The sequence below is a fragment of the Apium graveolens genome, chromosome 6, assembly GCF_009905375.1.
Source record: "Apium graveolens cultivar Ventura chromosome 6, ASM990537v1, whole genome shotgun sequence".
NCBI classification, from domain to species: domain Eukaryota; kingdom Viridiplantae; phylum Streptophyta; class Magnoliopsida; order Apiales; family Apiaceae; genus Apium; species Apium graveolens.
The window spans coordinates 52280929-52302965 of NC_133652.1; the positions used below are offsets into that span (position 1 = coordinate 52280929).

Here is a 22037-nt window from a genome sequence, read left to right on the forward strand (position 1 = left end):
CCAAGATCCAAGGGTAAAGAAAAGGTTGGTGAACCTATCAAGGCTTATGTACCTCCTGTGGAAGAAGAAATTACTGATGGAAAAGATGATCTTGCTCTGACTTCAAGAAAAGTTCTTAAAACAACCTCTGACATGGCTCAAGTTGTTCAGAGTCAAGAAATTGTAAGTTCTGATATTCAGAAGAAGCAAGTAACATCTGACAGAGCTCAAATTAACTTGATATCAGAAAATAGATCAAAGACACTCCTACCAGGATTCACTAAAGCAAAACAGACTCAATCTTTGAAGACTACTGCAAGTTATTTTGAAGCAAGAGTAGTTACTGGAAAGGAAGCTAGAGATAAAACTGGATTGGGAAGTGCTGATGAAAGAAGAGTACACAACACTACCAATGATCCAACTTCCTTGAGTGAACCAGGTATTGGAGCAACTCCTGAGAGATTGAATTAACTGGAATCTGTACAGATGGTTTACCATACCTACTTGAAAGAATACATCATGTTGTATTTCATGACAGATGGTAGGGTTTATCATATAAGACAAAATTCCATTCCTTTGAAGTATTTTAAAGAATTGGAGCATGTACTTTTCTTACTTCAAGTGGATGACAGAATAACAGAGACTGCTGCAAACTACTTAAAAGAACAGATTCAGAGACAGAAAAGGCTTTATTCTGTTAAGTCTGACAGCATATATGTTCCAAAGTACAGAGATCACAATGGTGATATTGTTGATATGAAGCCTAATACTGCACAGATCAGAACGTATCTTGGTATTAAGGGACTTGAATTCAATCTTGAGTCAGACAAAGCTTATGTCATAAAACTAGATCAGGAGTTGAGAAAAGCAAAGATTAATGATCTCAGAGCTGCAATCTTTCAAACTGTTGAAGATACTGCAGAGCTTAAACGTGTTAAAAGGAGAATGATTGATGAACTAAGATATGCTGAGAAATGTTTGTTGAAGAACTATCTCAGAACAACTCCTGACATCAGAGAGATCAAAAAATGAAGAAGCCAAGTCGAAGATCTACAACTGCTTAAATTCTGATATTTATACAGATTGAAGTTGTTATCAGAAGTTGAAATTGGTAAAAACTTTAAGGACTGTAAGTTGTAGTTATCTAGTCTATTTCTCATGCATTTGTACTTAATGTTTTTGACATCATCAAATATCTGTTAAACTTGTATATTTTGTTAATTTACAAGTTGGGGGAGATTGTTAGATATATTTGATAATGTCATGGCTAATATGTTTTATGTTTAGCTTTCAGATCTTACGTGAACAGGATAAATCAGTACTTAACTGTTGATCAGTACTTATACTGGAAGTCAGGACTTAAGGATATCAGTACTTATATTATCAGGAGATAATCATCAGAAGATAGATATCAGAACTTAAGTGCTGAAGGACAATCAGATAAGGACAGTAGCTGATTAAAGGAAAGAAGATCGAGATAAACATAAGAAGAGATATGCATGAAGAAGGAATTCCGTGAAGAATGGAATACTTGGAAGAAAAGATATCTGATTGATATATTTTAGGAAGCAGAATTATATTCCATATCAATTAGAGATTATCTTGTAACTGTGTAGTATATAAACACAGACATAGGGTTTACACTATAAGTGTTATCATTATTAGAAAAGATTATTCATTGTAACCCTAGCAGATCTCGTGATATTTGTTCATCACTGAGAGGTAACAGTTCCATACTGTAACAGAGTTTATTGTTTCAATAAAGTTTGTTTTCTGTTACTTAAGTTCTTAAAGTTCGATTTGAGTGTACTATACACTGTATTCACCCCCTCTACAGTGTGTGTGTAACCTAACAGCAGCGATGGCAGATTCCTTTATTCCAGTGCCAGCTGATCATTCTAAGCCTTCAGTCGGAGGACCATCTTCTGATCCACGTCCTGTTCTTCCACCAGTGTTGGCTATACTACCTCCGGTTGTGATAGAGATTGTACTATTGCGAGCTATTCCACCTCCTGGTATGAGGCCACATATCCGAGGATCCCCACCTGATGGTTTGGATTCTACTGGGCATTCAGTTACGCGTGTACCTTTTCAGTTTTCTCCACACCCTGTTCCTTACCATCAGTTTGAGGCTTTCCTTATGGAGCAGCGGCATCTACAGGGACAGATTCGGGAGTTACTATATATTATGAGTGCCAGGGATATCGGGAGTGGAGAGAGGCGGCTCAGAGAGAGGATTCAGGTGTTTCGGAGAGCAGTTGTTGTGAGGATAGCTGAGGCTACTCATGAGGATATTACCCTTGACTTTCTTGTGGAGTGGGCTAAGTGGGTTTTATAGGAGCTTGGGGAGATTGGAGGTCCGGATTTGCCATGAGCGAGAGACAGAAATGCAGAGATAGAGATGCTGGGCCAGTGTTGTTGTGGTTGTTTTATTATGTACATTACTGTATAGTGTGTATCAGCAAACTTTTGGTTGTATTTATATACTAGACTTGCTGAGTAGTGTGTAGGTTTATTGTACCCCTTTTGCTTTTACTTTTGAAGCATTTTCACGCTTGTACTACCCAAAACTTTGATCTATATATATTAGTACCTTTTCTTTTCCAGCATTATCATTTACATTACTGCACCTGCTTTATCTTACTTTACTTATTACACCAGTTATAACTCTTATAATTCTATGTACCCTATCCCCTTAACTGTTTACATTCTGTAAAGAAGCATGCAATTTACTTAGTTCAACTGTTACAACTGCTTTCAAAAAGAGATATTTCTATTTTACAAAAACTTTTCATAAAAAAAATTTGATTTAAAGGCTAAATAAGTTGTTTGATTCTTTACAGAAAATGCCACCTAGAAGAAATACCCGTTCTACCAACCAGAATGAAGAAACCAACAACAAAAACCAAGACAACAACAACCAAAATGCAAACCCAGGTCCCATAGACCCAACAGTAGCCCAGATTCTTCAGATCTTGACTCAACAAACAGTTCACCTGACTCAACAGCAGCAAAGACATACCAACCCCAAGGTAACTTTTAAGACTTTTCAGGTGGTGAATCCACCGGAATTCAAAGGTTCTTTAGATCCAATTGAAGCGAGTGTTTGGTTAAAAGAGATAGAGAAGTCATTTGCTTTGGTTAAGGTAAAGGAGGAACAAAATTTTGAGTTTGCAAGTTATTATTTGAAGAATGAAGCCACCTATTGGTGGGAAACAGTGAAGACATTGGAAGGTACAGATGCTATTACTTGGGAGAGGTTCAGAGAGTTGTTTTTAGAAAAATATTTTCCCCAGTTCGTTCAGAATCAGATGAAATTGAAGTTTTTGGAGCTAAAGCAAGGAAATATGTCGGAGCTGATTATGAAAGCAAGTTTGAGGAATTGTCAAGGTTTGTACCATCATATGTGGATACTGACAAGAAGAAAGCCAAGAGGCAAGGTAGCCATATTTGAATTGGATACCTATGCAGGAGTTGTACAGAAGGCCATGATTCCAGAAACGGAGAGCGATATGTCACGAAAAGAAAAGGAGAATAAGAAAAGTTTGAAGGAACTGAAGATCAGCCCCAAGCAGGGAAGTTTCCAAATTTTGATCAGAATAAGGCATGTTTCAGTCAGGGAGAAGTTTTAATTTCAAGAAATAAAATACAAGAGACGGAGGTCAAGGCAACCGTCCAGCCAATATGAACCAACCAAATCAGCTAAGGCTAACTTTTCCAGATTGCCAGGTGTGTGGGAAGAAACATGGAGGAGTTTGTAATAAGTTGAATGTAGTTTGTTTTAAGTGTAATCAGAAGGGGCACTATTCAAGGGAGTGCTGTAACCAGCCAGTTAGAGAGCCGGTGAACAAGGATCAACCTACCCGGAATCCAGCAGTTAAGGTTCCAGCAATTGGATTTACATGCTTTAAGTGCGGAAAGCCATGACACGTAGCCAGGGATTGCAAGATACCCGTCCCAGTCAGCAATGTATTGAGAATCATGGGATCCACTCCAGTAATGAATGAGACCCCAAAGGCCGGATTTTTTGACATGTCTGTGAAGGACGTTATCCAGGATAGTGATGTCATGGCAGGTACGCTTAATGTGAAATTTTTATGTGCCAAAGTGTTAATAGATTCGGGAGCAACTCGATCGCTTATTTCTCAGGATTTTGTTAATAAGCTAAATTTTCCGATTGAGTGTTTAAATGGAATAATGACTGTGGAATTATCCAATCAAGAACGTGTATCTGTTAATCAAGTATGTGTGAACTGTGAGATTGAAATTTCTGGTAATAAGTTTTGTGTGGATTTGATACCATTTAAGTTAGGAAAGTTTGACATTATTTTAGGAATGGATTAGTTATCTAAGCACGATCTCAGATAGAATGTCGTAATAAGAAGGTAATTGTAAAGACGCCAGATGAGAAAATGGTAACGTTTAAGGGCCAGAAGCAAGCGAAGAAGTTTTTAACGATGATTCAAGCTAAGAAACTGCTACAACAGGGATGCGAGCATTTTATTATGTATATAATTGATAGAAGTCAGGAGCCAACAAAGCTTGAAGACATTCCAGTAGTCAATGAGTTCCCAGACGTGTTTCCCGATGAGTTATCAGGACTTCCTCCAGACAGGGAAATTGAGTTTGCAATCAATTTAGCATCTGGAACAGAACCAGAATCCAAGGCCCCATATAGAATGGCGCCCATCGAAATGAAAGAGTTAAAAAACCAATTGAAGGAACTGTTAGAGAAAGGAGTGATTAGACCCAGTGTATCCCCATGGGGTGCACCGGTACTATTTGTTAAGAAGAAAGACGGAAGCATGAGACTGTGTATCGACTATCGAGAACTCAATAAGCTTACAATCAAGAATACGTGCCATTCTCAAATTATTTTAATGCTTTCATGTATCTAATTATACTTTCTCAATTTTTTATAGGATTGCATACATAAATCTCAGTTTGTACCATCAGGGTGAGTTTCAGCCTACACGATATGTCGGTGGTAACGAACTGGTTATAAAGGATGTCGAAGTAGATAGGTTTTCCTACCCTGTATTGATGGATCCTTGAATATTCAGAAATTGGAGGGATTTATGTGAGAAAAGGTGATAAGCAAGGGGGTGGCAGTTGGTGGCCAATGATGCGGACTTGTGTTCATTGACTGCAGGAGCTATAGACGGTGAAAATGTTGATTTTTATCTTGACAATGTCGTTGATAGCGATATCGAACTAATGGAGCATATGCAGCCCTTTGTAATAATACGGCCAAGAAAGGATATATTAGCAGGTAATATATTATTTTCATTTCAGAAATATACCTTAATTGTACATAAACTGGGGCATCAGAATAAATTGGTGTTATGCATAATAAATGATGAATATATTCCAATATAATAAGACATAAAACTCTCTCATACATGTATAATATATGTGTTAGATTTTATTCAAACTCGTAATTATTTTTTTCATGTCTTTATAGCTAAAAAGCAAGTCAAGTGGCAGTTTGTAACCACTCATCAACTACAACAACAGAAGATGAACAAGAAGGCAAACCAAGTTGATAAGGCTGGGAAGAGAAACTCAAAGAACTTCCCCCTAGAGGGTACTCGAAAGTCACCACGGCTTTCTAGAGTGCGGGAAATCACTGATGGTGATGTTTGTGAAACTCCTCCAAGTGTTAGGACAAAGTTGAGTTTACAGTATCCTCATAAAGATGAGCGTATGGGAGAAAATGAATCGGACGTCAGCATATAATTAATCTAGTAATTAGCTAATCCGAAATTGCAGTAATTCAGTATTACCTATATTAATCTAGTAATTCAGTAATACCTATATTAACATGACTTTATGTGAAGTTGCATAATCTACCCCCTCCACCTCCTCTAACGGAGTATGAAAAACAGAGAGCTGTCACAGTAAAGAGGAACAATGAAGTCTTTTTTGCCCTCAATTTTCCTACACTCTCTTCTGAAGTGAGAAACTCATTCTTGAAAGATAAATCCAAAAAAAAGAAGCATGTGCAAGAGGGGAGCGATGAGGAATATGATCCAGCTGTGGATATTGAGGTTGCTAGTAAAGATGATGGATCGGGAACTCAAAGGAAGACTGCTAGCAAGGATGGTGGATCAAGAACTGAAAAGGTACGTCATAAATGACATGACATTAAATTGAGTTATTATATATATATATATATATAAACGTTGTGTCTAAAATAATTTATGTTTCAGAGAGGGAAAACTGAGAAAACCAAGGTGCTTATTGGACGTCGACCAACAACACATTCACGAGCCAATACTGTTACATCACAGAAGCAAGGAACTGAGGATGCTACTGAGAAGGAACATCAATCATTAATCTTAGTGCTTCGGAATATCCGTTAATGTCGCAAGATGGTTAGTTGTGTTTTGTGATTTGTTTGGTGTTTAGTAGATTTATTTATGTACCTGCATGCATTGTTGATTTAATGATTACTAATTATGAATTGAATTGGTTTAAATTGTTCGGTTATTTTGAAATTATTTAGTGAAGCATTTAAATTATTGTGTGACCAAGTGTTCGTTTATTTTTCTGGTATGTAGAAAAAATCACTACAAGCGAAGATCCCAATGAGAAACTACTTTCTGATGGAAAAAACATGGGCCATCTTGGCTCCATGGAAGAGGTCCTGATGCTGCAAAAGGTTACTCCAGTATTGCTGGTTCGAAAAACACTTATGTGCAAGAGTTGGCAGGAAAGATAAAGCAGACTTTGGTGAGTGAAGTTGAGGTGTCGATGACCAAGAAGGTACAAGAAGAAGTGGATATGCGAGTCAACAAAAAGGTCCAGGAGAACATGCCTGGTTACTTAAAAAAATAGCCGACGCAAATCTAGGCATCACAATCAATCATCAAGATTTCTGTATAACCAGTGATGATGACAATTACCTCACACCAATTATCAGAGGCACTGCCCTTTAGATTCCAGATGTGTATCTTTTTACATATCTTATTTTGTGTACTAGTACAAAGTGTTATCGTACTAGATTTCAGATATTTATTTATCGTCCTAGACTAAGTACCCGTTCTTTGGAGTATGTGGAGTTGATGGTGAATTGTGTGAAAACTGTAGTATTTGGTGGGGGTTTGTGAAAACTGATTTGGAGTTTAGTTTGAATTGTTTATTTTGTTGACTTGGATGAAAAATAGGTTTTAAGGCATGTTCAATTTACAAACCATTCCTGTCAATTTTTTTTTTGAAAAATATGTTACATTAGGTACTTAAATGTTACAAACAAAATGGTATAATACAAACCATTACTGTTACAATAGTCATTAAAGGTAACATCAAAGTATGTCTATAGTATCACATTATATATATTACCTTTGCACTTAGAATTTGCAAAAAAATGGGGCCCCACAAATGGGACCCACCAGTGGGGCCCATTTTTTTGGAAATTTAAGTGCAAAGGTAACATACATAATGTGATATATAGTTTGATGTTACCTTACTACTATTGTAACACAAATGTCAATGTTACACCAGGGCAGAAGAGATGTTACCTTAGAGGCCAAAGCTGACTCGAAAAAAAGCAACTTAATTTTTTTGTTAGCTTAGGGCTTTAGTTGGCTGTGGTAACATTTTTTTGGGCTTATTGTAACATTTTCTTGTTGTTGCTATAGGCCATTTATGACGTAGTGTCATGACCGCCTGCCTATCCACGGGCGCGGTCGGTGGCGGTGGTGCTTGATTCACCGGGCCGTGTGCTCGACCCCGTTTTGGTCCTTTTTCTTGGCCCCGCTTCCCGGTGTCACCACTGATTTGCTCTCTTTGTTCATCTTTTCTCCTTAAGATGAACTAGCCCTTCTTCTAGCGCCAAATATTATAGGGAGAATTTCGTATAACAGTGTTTTGGAGGTTATTGGCCGAAATAAAGATCAAATATGGTGTTATGGGGCGGAAGAAGGTTATGTATGGTGGTGGCTGAGCTTGTATGTTGACTCCTCAAGAAATAATAGGTTTGTGTTATTCTTTATCAAGTGTCGACTCATGTCTCATACAAGTGCCTACGTACCCTATTTATAGGGATCAAGCCTCACGTAATTCCTGGGGAACAAGTCACATAGGTTAGGGTTAAGGTTTTTCGACCCGTGCAGCCCAAACCCATGATAAAGTCAGGCCTTCAGCCAATTAGTCACGTAAATTTCGACCGGCTCCACACAATTCCTAGAATCTCGCAGTATCTCTGCATTTCTTCCCGTGATTGCAGGAATACCCCGTGTAAGCCCCGAAATTTAGGAGCAACTCAGTCATCTATGAGTCACTTTCCATGTTACACACAAAGTACTCAAACGCGGGTCGACCTGGTTTCCTCGGCCCGCACCCCCTTTTCTCTAAATAAATAAGATATTTCCTTTATTTCCACAAGATGTGGGCTCATGGGCCCAGATCGCATATGGGCACATGAGCTCAGCTCACATATGGGCACATGAGCCTAGCTCGCACGTCGCGAGCCCAGCTCATATGGGAGAACACAGCTCACATGCGGGAGCCCAACTCACATGTGGGAGCTCTGCTTGCATGTGCTGGCCCAACTCACATATAAATTCACAATTCTAGCTCTAATATGTGAGCCCAGCTATTTAATGTATCCATAGGGACTTGTTTATGACCCATAAGCGAAAGCGGACATAACAAACTTTAAGATGGTAATTTTTAAAATATAGTTATACTCAGGCAAAGCACATATTGTATTCTACCAACAAGAATATTCGTCCAACATAAATATTGTATATCCAAGTAGATGGGGTCAAAAAGATACTTTTTGATGCTGCCTTTAAGTAAAACAGTTTAGTAACATGGTGGGGGATTGAATCAAATATCTATTTTCAGAAACGCGACATTGAACTCCTGAATTTTAACTTGCAGCTTGTGCTATTATTAAACATGTCATAATATTGTCACTGCAAATTTCTAACCTCGCATTACCGTACTACAAAAAATAAACGACGGAACAAAATGATGGAAAAGTAAGCAAATCCATTTCTAACTTCTAGCAGTTGAATCAAATCCATTTCTCAGTCAAATTCATCATCTCCCGGCATTGCCCAGTACTCGTTTTCTTTGTTCTTCCCCACTCCCTGTTCCATTCCATTTCTTCTTAAATTTACTTCCTTCCTTTTCTCTTCTTCTTGGTGTCCGATTTCTCTACTAATTCTTGTTTTGTTGAGACGAAGACTTGTAATCAGCAAAAGGAAAATTAAGCTTTGCTCTTGCCCCTCTGAACTCGATGGCAGCTTTATCATAAGCACGGGCAGCCCCTTCTGCTGTCTCAAACGTCCCTAGCCACACACGCGTCGCCTTCCTCGGGTCTCGAATCTCCGCAGCCCATTTTCCCCACGGCCTTTGTCTCACCCCTCTGTAATTATTCTTTTTCTTCTTCTTCATAACCACCGCATTAACATTCTTACCCTTGTTGTTATTTTTACTATCATCCACACATTCTTCAATCCCGAAAAAATCGCAACCTAAGCAGCCGCTAATGTTACAAAACTTACACGTCTCATTCTCGGGCAAAAATGACGTGGAGGAGGTGGTGGTGGTAGAAGCTGCTGGAATGAATCCAAAATTTTGTGCCATGTCCACTGATGTGTGACCAGTTATGATATTTCTAAGCGCGCTAACCATGACGAATGCTTCTTCATCTGGACTGAGCCGGCGCGGTGTCGAAAACGATGATGATGCCTGGTTGTTAGCGATGGCAGCGGCTGGATGACTTGTAGGTGTTTCGTTTGTTCTGTTTTGCATGTCGAAGATAGACAGTAGCTAGGAAATTATGATTTGGGATATTTTGAGAAGTACTATAATATTTATATGTGAGGAACTTACGTGGCTGTCCAGCTGGATAACACAGTTTAAACACGGGGATAACAAAAAATTGACCGAACCAAGTTTTCAGGGGGAACTAGTATTTTAATGAAAGGAGGTGCACGTGTAGGGTCAAAGGGAGTGACCTGTCAGGGTCTTTGTTGATTTCACACTAAGAAGAGCGGGGCTGTGAGTGATTGTGGAGACAGCTGGAATGATACTTCGCGCTATTTTGTCGTTGCTTGTATAGTGAGTAGAAGATTCCGTTTTCTCGTACAGTTTGCGAGTTGAACATGTTTTTGTCCAAATTCCTAAAATTCAAATATTTTATTAAAATTATATTTCTCCACCGACTATGATATTATTTTACATTCAACAAAAGATATTATTTAACAAAAAACTATATGTTAAAAAAATTGAACGCCCCCAAAATGACACTCCTTTTTACTCCTTTTTTTCAAAATATATATGTACACTTTAGGAAAAAAAATGTTTTAAATTAATTGTACCTATAATTTTTAATCAAAATTATATTTTTAAAATTAAATTTATTTCACACTTATTTATAATTTATATCTCTAAGATAAGCCATATTGCACGTTTTATATCATTTGATAATGTAATAGATACCACTTTTCATATTAATATTTACTTTTTTTAATATATGTGAATTTTTAAAAATCAATATGTATTTTGAAAATAATGACAAAATTACCACATTTTTAACACTTTTGTAACCAAAATATGATCAGTTCTCATGATGGGTGGCCAAAAATATCTATCATTTAATACTACTTCAAATGCATATTAACTTTTAAAGCTACATACGTAATACTTTAATTTATTACATACATACATAACACATAAATCTGTAAACGACACTTATCCTCAAAATTGAACTTGGGTTATTAGTTAAAGGAGTTTGTTTAGCGTGTGCAAATGGGCACATGTTAAGCAATAAAATTTATAAATTTGGAGTATTTGATTGATGTAGTTATTGTGAATATAGAAATTCATCATTATTAAAAAGTATTGAACAATCAAAATAAATTAAAATTATAAAAATTTATATTTATTATATGCTCATAAGTACATCACAAAAAAATCTTTAGTCAAATATACAAAATATACATGCCCGGGATACTGACCAAGTTGAAAAAATGAATTAAACCTGGTACCCAACCGTAATATGGGTAATGTATCTTATACCATGAGCAAAAGGCGCATTAGACTATATGGCTGTTTGGGAACCTTTGTTATAGATATTGGCCGATTTTTCAAAAATCGCCGATTTATCGATCAAAAATCGGTTAAAAATATTTGTCCGATTTGACTAATTTCCGATAAATCGCCTATTAATCATCCGATTTTTTAAAAATCGTCCAATAAATCGTAAATCGGTACATCAACCGAATAGTTCCGATTTTCGAAATCTGTAACAAGGTTGGGAACTCTTAAACCGGACTTATATGGGGATAGAATTCAGTTTCTACTGTTCATGACTGTTTGGCATCTTCTTCATTTTTCTTCAGCTTTCCTAGCTATCCTCAAATGAGAAAAGAAGAAAGTACATCATGTCTAACTTTCTTTCTTCATTTTACTTGTAACTTGTTTCGGTTATCATAATTTTTTTTTTACATCAGTTGTCTTTATTTTTAGAATCTTCATTTTTTTATTTAATTACTCTTTGTTAGCTTTTAAAAAAAATAATTGTTGTTTTACATTATTTTGTATTAAGAATTAAGAATTTAAAACACTTGCCACACTTTCATTATATTACATAATTTTATTTCGATGTTGTTATTGCTATTTTATTTTTATTTTATATTCATATGTTTAAATTATTGATTCATGTAATTAATAATTTATATTTTAATTTTATTTCAAAAAAATTACTAATGATTTATCAAAAACTTTATCAATTTATAAATACTTCACTAAAAAATTATACAAACACCTACGTAAAGTATAAGTTAGGATGTTCATATCACTTATACGGCACTTTTCAACTATAAATTATAAATTATATTTTTTTAAAAATCTCAAACGGGCCGTATGATACATCGTAATTCAATGTGTATCACTTCCTGATCCTTTTTTTTAAAAAATAATTTAATATAATACTCCTCTTATAAATATGTAATAGATATTACTTTTTTGAAATGCGTGAAAGACGTAGTTATTATGCAGACCGTTACAATTTTATTTAGTCGATTAGTTACTTACAATTTCATAGATTCAGAATATATTAATTCATAATGAAAATTTTGACTTTTATATAAGCAAGAAGATAATGGTCGGTACCTGTGCTGTACATAGTCTTTCTTCACAAGACACATCCTCAAAATTAAAAAATGTCGACATCAAAGAATCTTAGAATTGTTTTTCTATTCAATTCGAAAGAATACAGCTAAAAGACTAAATTAAATACTTTCTAATAAAGTTAATAGTATTACCTAGCCTTAATGATCATTAAACTACTGGCTAATTAAGCAATTGTTTCTTCCTTGCGTCTGCTTGTTATACATAGATGATCAAACATTGCATGTATTAATTCTACTTGCTGAGTCACAGACATGATCGTTGTTATCCAAAATCATCATCATTGTCATCCATTTTTGAAATTCATCATCTCCAGATGTTCCCCAATACTCGTTTTCTTTATTATTCCCCATTCCCGTTTCACTTGTTATACCCTTCCTTTTCTCTTCGTTGAGCTGCGAAATTTCTTGTTGTTTTATTTGAGATGTAGAATTGTAATCAGCAAAACTAAAATTAAGCTTTGCCCTTGACCCCCTAAACTCAATGGCAGCTTTATCATACGCACGCGCAGCCGCCTCTGCAGTCTCAAATGTCCCTAGCCATACACGAGCCGCTTTCCTTGGATCTCGAATCTCTGCTGCCCATTTTCCCCACGGCCTTTGTCTTACCCCTCTGTAGTTATTCTTTTTCTTCTTCTTCATCATCACTGCATTAACATTCGTACCCTTATTCTTGCTTTTATAATTATTTCTATCTTCCTCGCCTACTTCAATCTCGAAAAATTCGCAACCTAAGCATCCACTGATGTTGCAATACTTGCATGTCTCCGTGTAAAGTAAAGTTGGCAGCTGAATGAATCCGAATTCAGGTAACATATCCATTGCTATGTCACCAGTGATGACATTTTTAAGCGCGCTAACCATTATGAATGCTTCTTCCTCCGAACTGAGCTGCTGCGGTGGCGGGTTGTTACAGGTGGCAGCCGACGGATGACTTATGGGTGTTATATAAATTCTGTTTTGCATGTTGAAGAGAGACAGATAGTTGCATGTAAAGTAGATATGTCTTGGATACTGTTGTAAGTTTGTAACCCATGATGTTTTTATAATTTATATAGGATGGTCATGTTATGTATCTTACGTGTCTACCCAGCTGGATAACACCCTTCAAACACTGAAACACGGGACGTCAAAAATAGACTCTGTTGTAGTTATCACGTGTGAGATTGGTGGTCATGTGGGGTAATTGTACTATTTATTCAGAAAACTTGAGTACACGTGTTCAGTACAATAATGAGCTGTCATAATCCTTGTCGTTACATGTGAAGTGAGCAGAGATTCCTGTTGTCACACAAACAGTCTCCCCTCTTCAATTATTTACGTTTTTCATTTATTCTAAGGTGTATAAAAAATTTAATGTAACTTATTTTTATAATTTTATTTTTAATAAAATTTAAAATTTAAATTATTATTCAAAAAAAAAATTGTAAAAAAATATTATAAAACAATACTTTATATACACCTTATAGTACGTATTATACACTTTCTCATAATTGTAAAGGACGGGGGAGTAATACTTATACCCAAAAATAATTACCGAGTCCTTCAAATTATTGTATATATTAATTTTTTATTTTAACTTAATTATATGTAAACTTTATAACATTCATTCAAAAATATTCGAATAATTAGCTATCTTTGAAAATATTTATTTAATTACATAAATTAGTTAAAAATTACGCTTGAAGTCTTGAACTGATATAATGTTAATGACTCATGTACCACAACCTGGTCATGATTTTCTTTTCAATCTCAGAGGACACAACAGCAACAAAACATGTTAACGTAGATTCGTGAAGAAAATAAAAGTTATCATGTTTAACCCCTTTCGGAATCACATTAGAACCCTTACAGACATGTATAAATCCACCTTCACCTTTAAAACTGAAACCATTGTTGTCTAACATACTCAGAGATATGAGATTTTTCGTCATCAGTGGGATATGCCTAACATCATTCAATGTACAGAAATTACCATCATGTGTCCGGACTTTACTCGAGCCTATTCCAATCGTCTCACAAATAACACTGTTAGCCATAGAAATTTTTCCACTATCTACTTGCACGTAGGTTGTGAATCACTCCCTATGCGTATATATATATGGTAAGAAGTTCCAGAGTCAAGAATTCACACATCAAAGTGATGTGTGGATTAGCAACAACTAGAGCAATATTTTCCTTAGGAGCTGGTTTCCTGGATTTATTTTTCCACGACTTTTCGTGTCATGTACTCCCGCTGGTTACCAACCCAACGACTTGATTATCTGCATCTATAATAGTCGCCTTAGCCTTATGGTGCAGCTCTCTAGAATGAAGACAAGATCTAACCTCCTCTATAGAAATAGTATCTTTACCAATAATAAACGATTGCACAAAATTCTCATTAAATATGATAATGATAAAGAAATAACATAATTATAACAACATCATTACCTTCAACTTTAACATCAATATTACGCAATTCTAATAAAATTGTGTTTAACTGATCTAAGTGATCTCGAAGAGGCATATCTTCTGGCATTCACAGACTAAACAGACGTTGCTTCATAAGCAACTTATTTGTTAAAAACTGTCATGTAGGGACTTTCAAGCTTCAATTATAAACCTGGCGTGGTATCCTCCCCCGCCTCTGCGATTTCAGTAATAATATAGTAATAATATGATCTGCAAGGCACAATAGAATTGTTGAGTGTGCATTTTCTTCAAGACTGTCTGACCGAGCCGCGAGACTCCCAAAATACCAGCGTTTGGAGCATATACTGATTTAACACTACAAGAAATCGAGTCATTAACGACGATTTTTTTGAACTGAAATCGTCGTAATTGAGGCATTTACGACGGAAAAAATTCATCGTTTTTGCTGGAGTAGTAAATTCAATTTTTCTTCACAAAATAAAATTGTGTCGGAAGTTAGGAAGTCGGGGCCCACATTCTCAATAAAATATTAAATCAACTTACGACAGAATATTCCGTCGTAAGTTTATAACTTACGACGGAAAATATCGTTAGTTTAAATCCTTTGGGACCCACCCTTTAATAAATAATTAAAAATGATAAACAATACGTCTTAAAATAATCCAGAATTTCCGTCATAAGTTTTATTCTCTAAAAGCCTGCATTATTGTGCTGCTTTTCTGGTTCCAGCCATTTCACCTTAAAAACTAAATTCTAAACCGGTTCAATCACCAAATTCAATCTAAATAGAATTGTATCCCAATTCAACACCAAATTATAATTTGAATCTTATAACAAGCAACCATCCATAATTATAAATATCAAAACTTAAAAATACCCTAATTTACATAAATATTCTCTTAACCGCAACTTCTATAATTAACCTTTCGGTGTTTAATACAGAAATTAAGTTCTCCTGGAGGCAGCCTAATTAACTTTGTCTAAGTTGCTCCTGTTTTCTGAAGTGCTCCAAGCTCCATCCTATCAATTGTTTGCAACAGGAGTTCAAAATCATCTTACGTACCATTTGCTTTAGCACATTGACATTAGCCTATAGTCATCATATTTAAATTTGTAATATAAGCAATAATACCAAGTTAATATAATGCAGATCACAGAAACCAAATAATTTTATGACACTACATCTCAATGATATTACTCGGAAGATACTCATGCAGATAATTTTACCTTTTGAAATCATGAACTTGAAAACTAGGCAACTCCATCTGGTCCATAGCAACAAGAAACTTTTCAATACTTTCTGCACTCAATTTTAAAGTATGTTGAGGACTCCTAACTAATAACAAAATACAGAGTAGGAAAAGAACCATTAGAACCCCAAGTATGAGATCAAAACATGCATAGAGGTAAAGTGAAATATCCAACTACATCACTAACTGAACCAGGTCTTAGTTTATTCAGTATGCAACATGGAACACTACCATTAAGCACAATCGCTTTCAAATCGTCATCAGAAGAATGTAGTGGCAAGTTGACATCAGAAAATGTTCTATTTAACCACTCTATCAATGTTGCTCTCTACATTTCTTCACAACCAGTTTGAAAAAAGCCATGTAACTTATAAAACATAAAATTATAGAACAATATGAAAAAATCTTAATATATTTTAAAAATAGTCAAAAATTTTAGAAACCTTATTCTGCTAGCCTACTTTTTCCATTCACTCAATTACCTTGTTCTTGTAGCAAATGATACAACTATTGCAAAATATTTTAATGAGTTCCATCCTAAAAGAGCATCTTTTTCTTCCAGGAATCGCCTCACACACTACAAACACAAAAGATGTAACGAAAAAAATCAATCAATATTTTTTGATTTACTTGTAAATACTTTTATATCATTAAACTTCAATACTTAAGAACATATTTGCACCTGAAGCATGCGCCACCAAAACGGAAGCGGTGCTAAAATGTAAGCAAAGACCACAAAATTAGTATTTTTATTGCATTTGTGTTCTCTAAGTTTGTAGCCTCCAGAACTGTAGTAATAGATGTAAAACGCAATGTTTCTGAAAGATTGAACCTGGCTTGTAAACTGATCTGCCACGAAAAAATCCGGAAGCACAACCTGCATTGCATAAATTATGAAGACCAATATTCAAAGGGGCTGACTCCAACAACATACACACACGTATAGTATAAATTATTTTTTTCTCTGGGCATGCCTTGTACAGAAGAGAAAAGAAAGTGTGAATTCCACATGTGAGGAAGAAGTAGCAGCTGGAGCGATATATGATATTGAATGGGCAGATAATTATCACAAATATCAGCTGCAGGAAAATCAACAAATAAAGCAAATTACAAAATGCTAAATATTATGAAGAAATGATCACAAGTCTGAATTTAAAAGAAAAGGAATGATTAGTTTAATGAACTTACAATTACTAAAACTACAAAAAGCTAAATATTATGCAAATTATTTCCCTAAGTCAATTTCGACTTCTCTGCTGGTGCTAATTGCAATCACTCACCTTCCGGACAAATTTAATCAACTTTCTACAGAAAATTGCACTAAGGTTCTGCAGATTTTGATGACCAGGGACCATAGTAGCTCTCCGAGTTTTGACATAAATTTGTTTCTTCTGTTTTTGGTCTTTGTACTATGCATATTTCTAATATTCTATATACAAATGAGTCCATCAATATACATACAGGCATTACTCTAATCACCTCTTAGAAACCTTTAAAAAATCTTGCAGTTTGTAAAAGAAAAAGGTTGAAAATTTACTAACCTAAAACGATAATTTGAGCCCAAAACAAATAAAGTCCATTTGAGGTATGCTGTGAACAATTTGGCAGGAAATTATCATCTTTACCTGGATTAGGGCAGCTGCAGATCGTCTAGCTCCAGCAGCAGCACCGATAGGAACAAACAGATGGGGGAAAGCTGGAATCAGAATCTCTAATCCAAACGTAGCATTTTCTAAGAGGGCTGCAAATAGGCTCCCGCCCTTAGGATTGACATCGAAATGGCGCCCGTATTCTGACTAAAATATTTTACTAAGATACCCAACTTTAGTTAAAACAGATTACAACAAAAGATAACGTGAGCCATGGTTGACGAGGAGCCCAAAATGGTGCAGAATTAGAAGATTACAACAAAAGATAACGTGATAATTTTTACAACACATAGGCAACTCAATAATCACTGATCTAGCCCACTATTATTTAATTGTGAATCATATAATCCCTTTGTAGATGGTTGTCATTGATTGATATTTGACCTAGTCAATGCAAATAATACGAACCTAATTCTCTGGAACCTCGTGATTACTCCGTTTTGAGAAAACATGAGCAATAATAACCAACCTTTTTAATTGCAACATAAACGTGATATGTTGATATTAATTCCTTCCGGCAAAGTTAGTAAACCAAAAGAAAGTCCTTTTGACACGGGACCATGGATCCAATAGACCTAATACTGAAGAGAACATGTCTTCATGACTTCATCTCTTTGTTAATTTAAATATTTTTTGAACTTTGACATAAAAAAGTTTGTTTATTAAAGAGCAGAAAGGCTGAAAATCCTACCAGTCCATCTTCTCTTTCTTGACGTAGTGGTGGGACCTCATCCGCAGTTGCCCCAAAGAGGAAGAAATTATCCTCCCCAACTTCTTCGAATAGCCCCTTTACCCAACCCAACAACATATAGCAAAGCCTATTTAAAATCAAAACTAAAGAAAACCAATCGAAAATGTGGGTTTCGAGGCCATATTAAATAAAAATACCTGAGTAGTAAGGACACGGCTAACTTGAGCAGCAACACCTTGAACACTTCTCCAAAGAGAATAGTCGAGATAATCACTAGTGACATTAATAGGAAAACCTAAGAGACTGATTAGTTAATTTTTATGAGAGGGAAGGAAGCAGAGGTTAAGGAGAGACGAGGAACAGGCGGCCAATTAGGTTTTTTGTTTTATTCAAGAGGGAAGTGAAATTGAAAGGGGGAATAAATGGGGGGAAACCAATTGGATGAAGGAAGTGAACAGGGATTAGAAATTTGCAACCGATCTAATTTACAAAAATTCAATAAACTTTTAATAACAATTAAATTATATATTTATTAAAATTATTTATTTCCTATATTTTATAACTAAATATCATTATAATAATATTTATAATAAATATCATTATAAAGTCACGTAAGATAAATTTGAAAAACATTTGATACTTTCAAGTGATTAATAATCAATCTATTTTAGCATCCGATATAATTATATAGTAGAAAAATTTGTCTTCAGTTGAGAGAGTTGTACATTTACTAGATATTTCTTGTTAATAGGGTTATAAATTAATATCGTTACAATTTTGATAAATACATTGTTAGCAAGCTTGTAACTGATTATAATTTATCGATATATTACTGACATTGTTATAATTCAATGTCTTAACGAACATGACTAAAATCAATATATCTTAATACATGTACGTTTGAATTATCGAAAAAAATCATTTAAAAAATTTATCTTGTAATTCGGGAATGTACATCCTTTCGAGCAGTTGAACTTTTACTAGATTTTTTATCCCCGTAAATCAAGATTAATTCAATTTTTTTACAATTTTTTCACTTGACTAAAATAAAAATATCTTAATATTCGTACGGTTGAATTGTTGAAAAATAATTAAAAAAATTATCTTGTTAATCAGGAATGAAACTTGTTTCACGTAACACTACTTTTACTAGACCATTCAATTTCTGTCGTTCAAGATAAATTTAAATTTTATTATAAGTTTTTCACATGACTAAAGTTGATATATCTTAACATTAGTTTAACTAGTACATCTAACTAGTGTTTAATTCTAATCTGGTGTTTAAATATTTTTAAATATTTTTCAACGATCTAACCATATGGATGTCAATAGATATATTATAGTGATATAACCAAAAATTTATATCAAAAAATATTTTTTGGGTTGCCATTTAACAATCAAGCATCAGTTTGACTAGTACAGCTAACTAGTGTTTAATCCTGAATTGATGTTTCGATTATTTTTGAAAATATTTTTCAACGATCCAACCATATGGATGTCAATAAATATATATATTAGTGATATAACCAAAATTTCATATCAAAATAATTTTATTTGGTTTGTCATTTTAACAGTCAAGCATCAGTTTTGACTAGTACAACTAATTAGTGTTTAATCCTGAAATGGTGTTTCGATTATTTTAAAAATATTTTTCAATGATCCAACCGTATGGATGTCAATAGATACATATATTAGTGATATAACCAAAATTTCATCAAAATAAATTTATATGGTATGTTATTTTAACAGTCAAGCATTAGTTTGACTAGTACAGCTAACTAGTGTTTAATCCTGAATTGGTGTTTCGATTATTTTAAAATTATTTTTTAATGATCCAACCGTATGGATGTCAATAGATATATATATTAGTGATAAAACTAAAATTTTATGTCAAATTAATTTTATTTGGTTTGCCATTTTAGCAGTAGTTTGACTAGTACAACTAACTAGTGTTTAATCCTGAATTGGTGTTTTGATTATTTTAAAACTATTTTTCAATGATCCAACCGTATGAATTTCAATAGATATATATATATATTAGTGATATAACCAAAATTTCGTATTAAAATAATTTTATTTGGTATGCCATTTTAACAGTCAAGCATCAGTTTAACTGGTACAGCTAACTAGTGTTGAATCCTAAATTAGTGTTTCGATTATTTTAAAAATATTTTTCAACGATCCAACCATATAGATGTCAATATATATATATATATATATATATATATTGGTGATACAACCAAAATTTCATATCAAAATAGCTTTATTTGGTTTGACATTTTACCAGACAAACATGAGTTTGACTCGTACATCTAACTAGTGTTTAATCCTGAATTGGTGTTTTGATTATTTTAAAAATATTTTTAAACGATCCAACCGTATGAATGTATATATATATATATATGTATATTAGTGATGTAACCAAAATTTTATATGAAAATAGTTTTATTTTGTTTGTCATTTTAACTGTCAAGCGTTAGTTTGACTAGTACAAATAACTAGTGTTCAATCCTAAATTGGTGTTCCGATTATTTTATAAATATTTTTCAACGATCCAACCACAAGGCTGTCAATAGATATATATTAGTGATATAACCAAAATTTCTTATCAAAATAAATTTATTTGGTTTGTCATTTTAACAGTCAAACATCAGTTCGACTAGTACAACTAACTATTGTTTAGTTCAGAATTTGTGTTTTGATTATTTTAAAAATATCTTTCATCGATCCAACCGTATGGATGACAATATATATATATATATATTATTGATATAATCAACGTTTCGTATTAAATTATTTTATCAAAATATTTTTTTTTCTGAAATTCTTAAAATGTCAAACAAACAAATAAATGTTGACATTAATATGGTTGGATCATGAAATAATATTTTTTAAAAATTGAAATTATCAAAAATCATGTGCTAATTTATGACGGAATTCTTCATAAATTATTACCTGCAAAAAATTTGAGAAAAGTCAAGTTTATCCCCAAAATTTTGGGGAAAAGTTAAATTTCCCTCTTTGATAACTTACGACGAATTTTAATTTCCGTCGTAAATTGGATGTTCCAATATTTTCTGTCACAAATATTTCGTCGTAAATTTAGATGAAATATTTTTTTTAATTTAATTTCAAGTTAAAATTTTAATAAAAATATTTAACTTACGACGGAATGTTCAAATCGTCGCAATTTCAAATGATTTTTATTTTCCCGCCAAAAAATTGGGGAAAATGTTAAATTGCCCTCTTTGATAACTTACGACGAATTTTAATTTCCATCGTAAATTTGACGATCTCATTTTTCCGTCGAAAATATTTCATTGTAAATTTAGATAAAATATTTTTTATTCAATTTCAAGTTAAAATTTTAATAAAAAAATTTAACTTACGACGAAATGTTTAAATCGTCGCAACTTCAAATAATTTTCATTTTTGTTTAATCGTGTCGTGCATAATTTTATTAATAAAATACTAAACTTACGACGGTTTTGGATTTCGTCATAAATAATTACGACGTTTTAAAAATATTTAACTAGTACAGCTAACTAGTGTTGAATCCTAAATTAGTGTTTCGATTATTTTAAAAATATTTTTCAACGATCCAACCATATAGATGTCAATAGATATATATATTAGTGATATAACCAAAATTTCATATCAAAATAATTTTATTTGATTTTCCATTTTAATAGTCAAACATTAGTTTGACTTTGACTAGTACATCTAACTAGTGTTAAATTCTGAATTAGTGTTTTGATTATTTTAAAAATATTTTTCAACGATACAACAACATGGATGTCAATAAATATATATATATATATATATATATTAGTGATGTAACCAAAATTTTATATCAAAATAGTTTTATTTTTTTGTCATTTTAACTGTCAAGCGTCAGTTTGAC

At 33.7% G+C, this 22037-nt stretch overlaps 2 protein-coding genes across 12 annotated transcripts; both read right to left on the bottom strand.

The window, feature by feature from the left end:
* Positions 1-8851: 8851 nt before the first annotated feature.
* Positions 8852-13160, bottom strand: LOC141665045 (uncharacterized). The gene is made up of 2 exons (XM_074471025.1): positions 12345-13160; positions 8852-9765 (listed from the first exon to the last, which is right to left on the bottom strand). Exons 1-2 carry the CDS (start codon positions 13092-13094, stop codon positions 9151-9153), a joined length of 1365 nt encoding a protein of 454 aa, XP_074327126.1. The 5' UTR covers positions 13095-13160; the 3' UTR covers positions 8852-9150.
* A 2122-nt stretch (positions 13161-15282) lies between these two features.
* Positions 15283-18597, bottom strand: LOC141668070 (phosphate transporter PHO1 homolog 8-like). Of its 11 annotated transcripts, none has more exons than XR_012552882.1 (9): positions 18331-18597; positions 18134-18260; positions 17419-17589; positions 16768-16872; positions 16626-16670; positions 16476-16507; positions 16276-16370; positions 15771-15843; positions 15283-15633 (listed from the first exon to the last, which is right to left on the bottom strand). XR_012552882.1 is itself a non-coding variant. In XM_074474759.1 (8 exons), the coding sequence occupies exons 1-8, from the start codon at positions 18414-18416 to the stop codon at positions 15514-15516; spliced, it is 867 nt and encodes a 288-aa protein (XP_074330860.1). In that variant the 5' UTR covers positions 18417-18597; the 3' UTR covers positions 15283-15513. The 11 variants fall into 11 exon arrangements, 3 of the variants coding, with proteins under 3 accessions (XP_074330860.1, XP_074330861.1, XP_074330862.1); XR_012552883.1 differs by having other exon boundaries at positions 15771-15879; XR_012552879.1 differs by having other exon boundaries at positions 15283-15563; positions 16476-16670.
* Positions 18598-22037: the final 3440 nt, after the last annotated feature.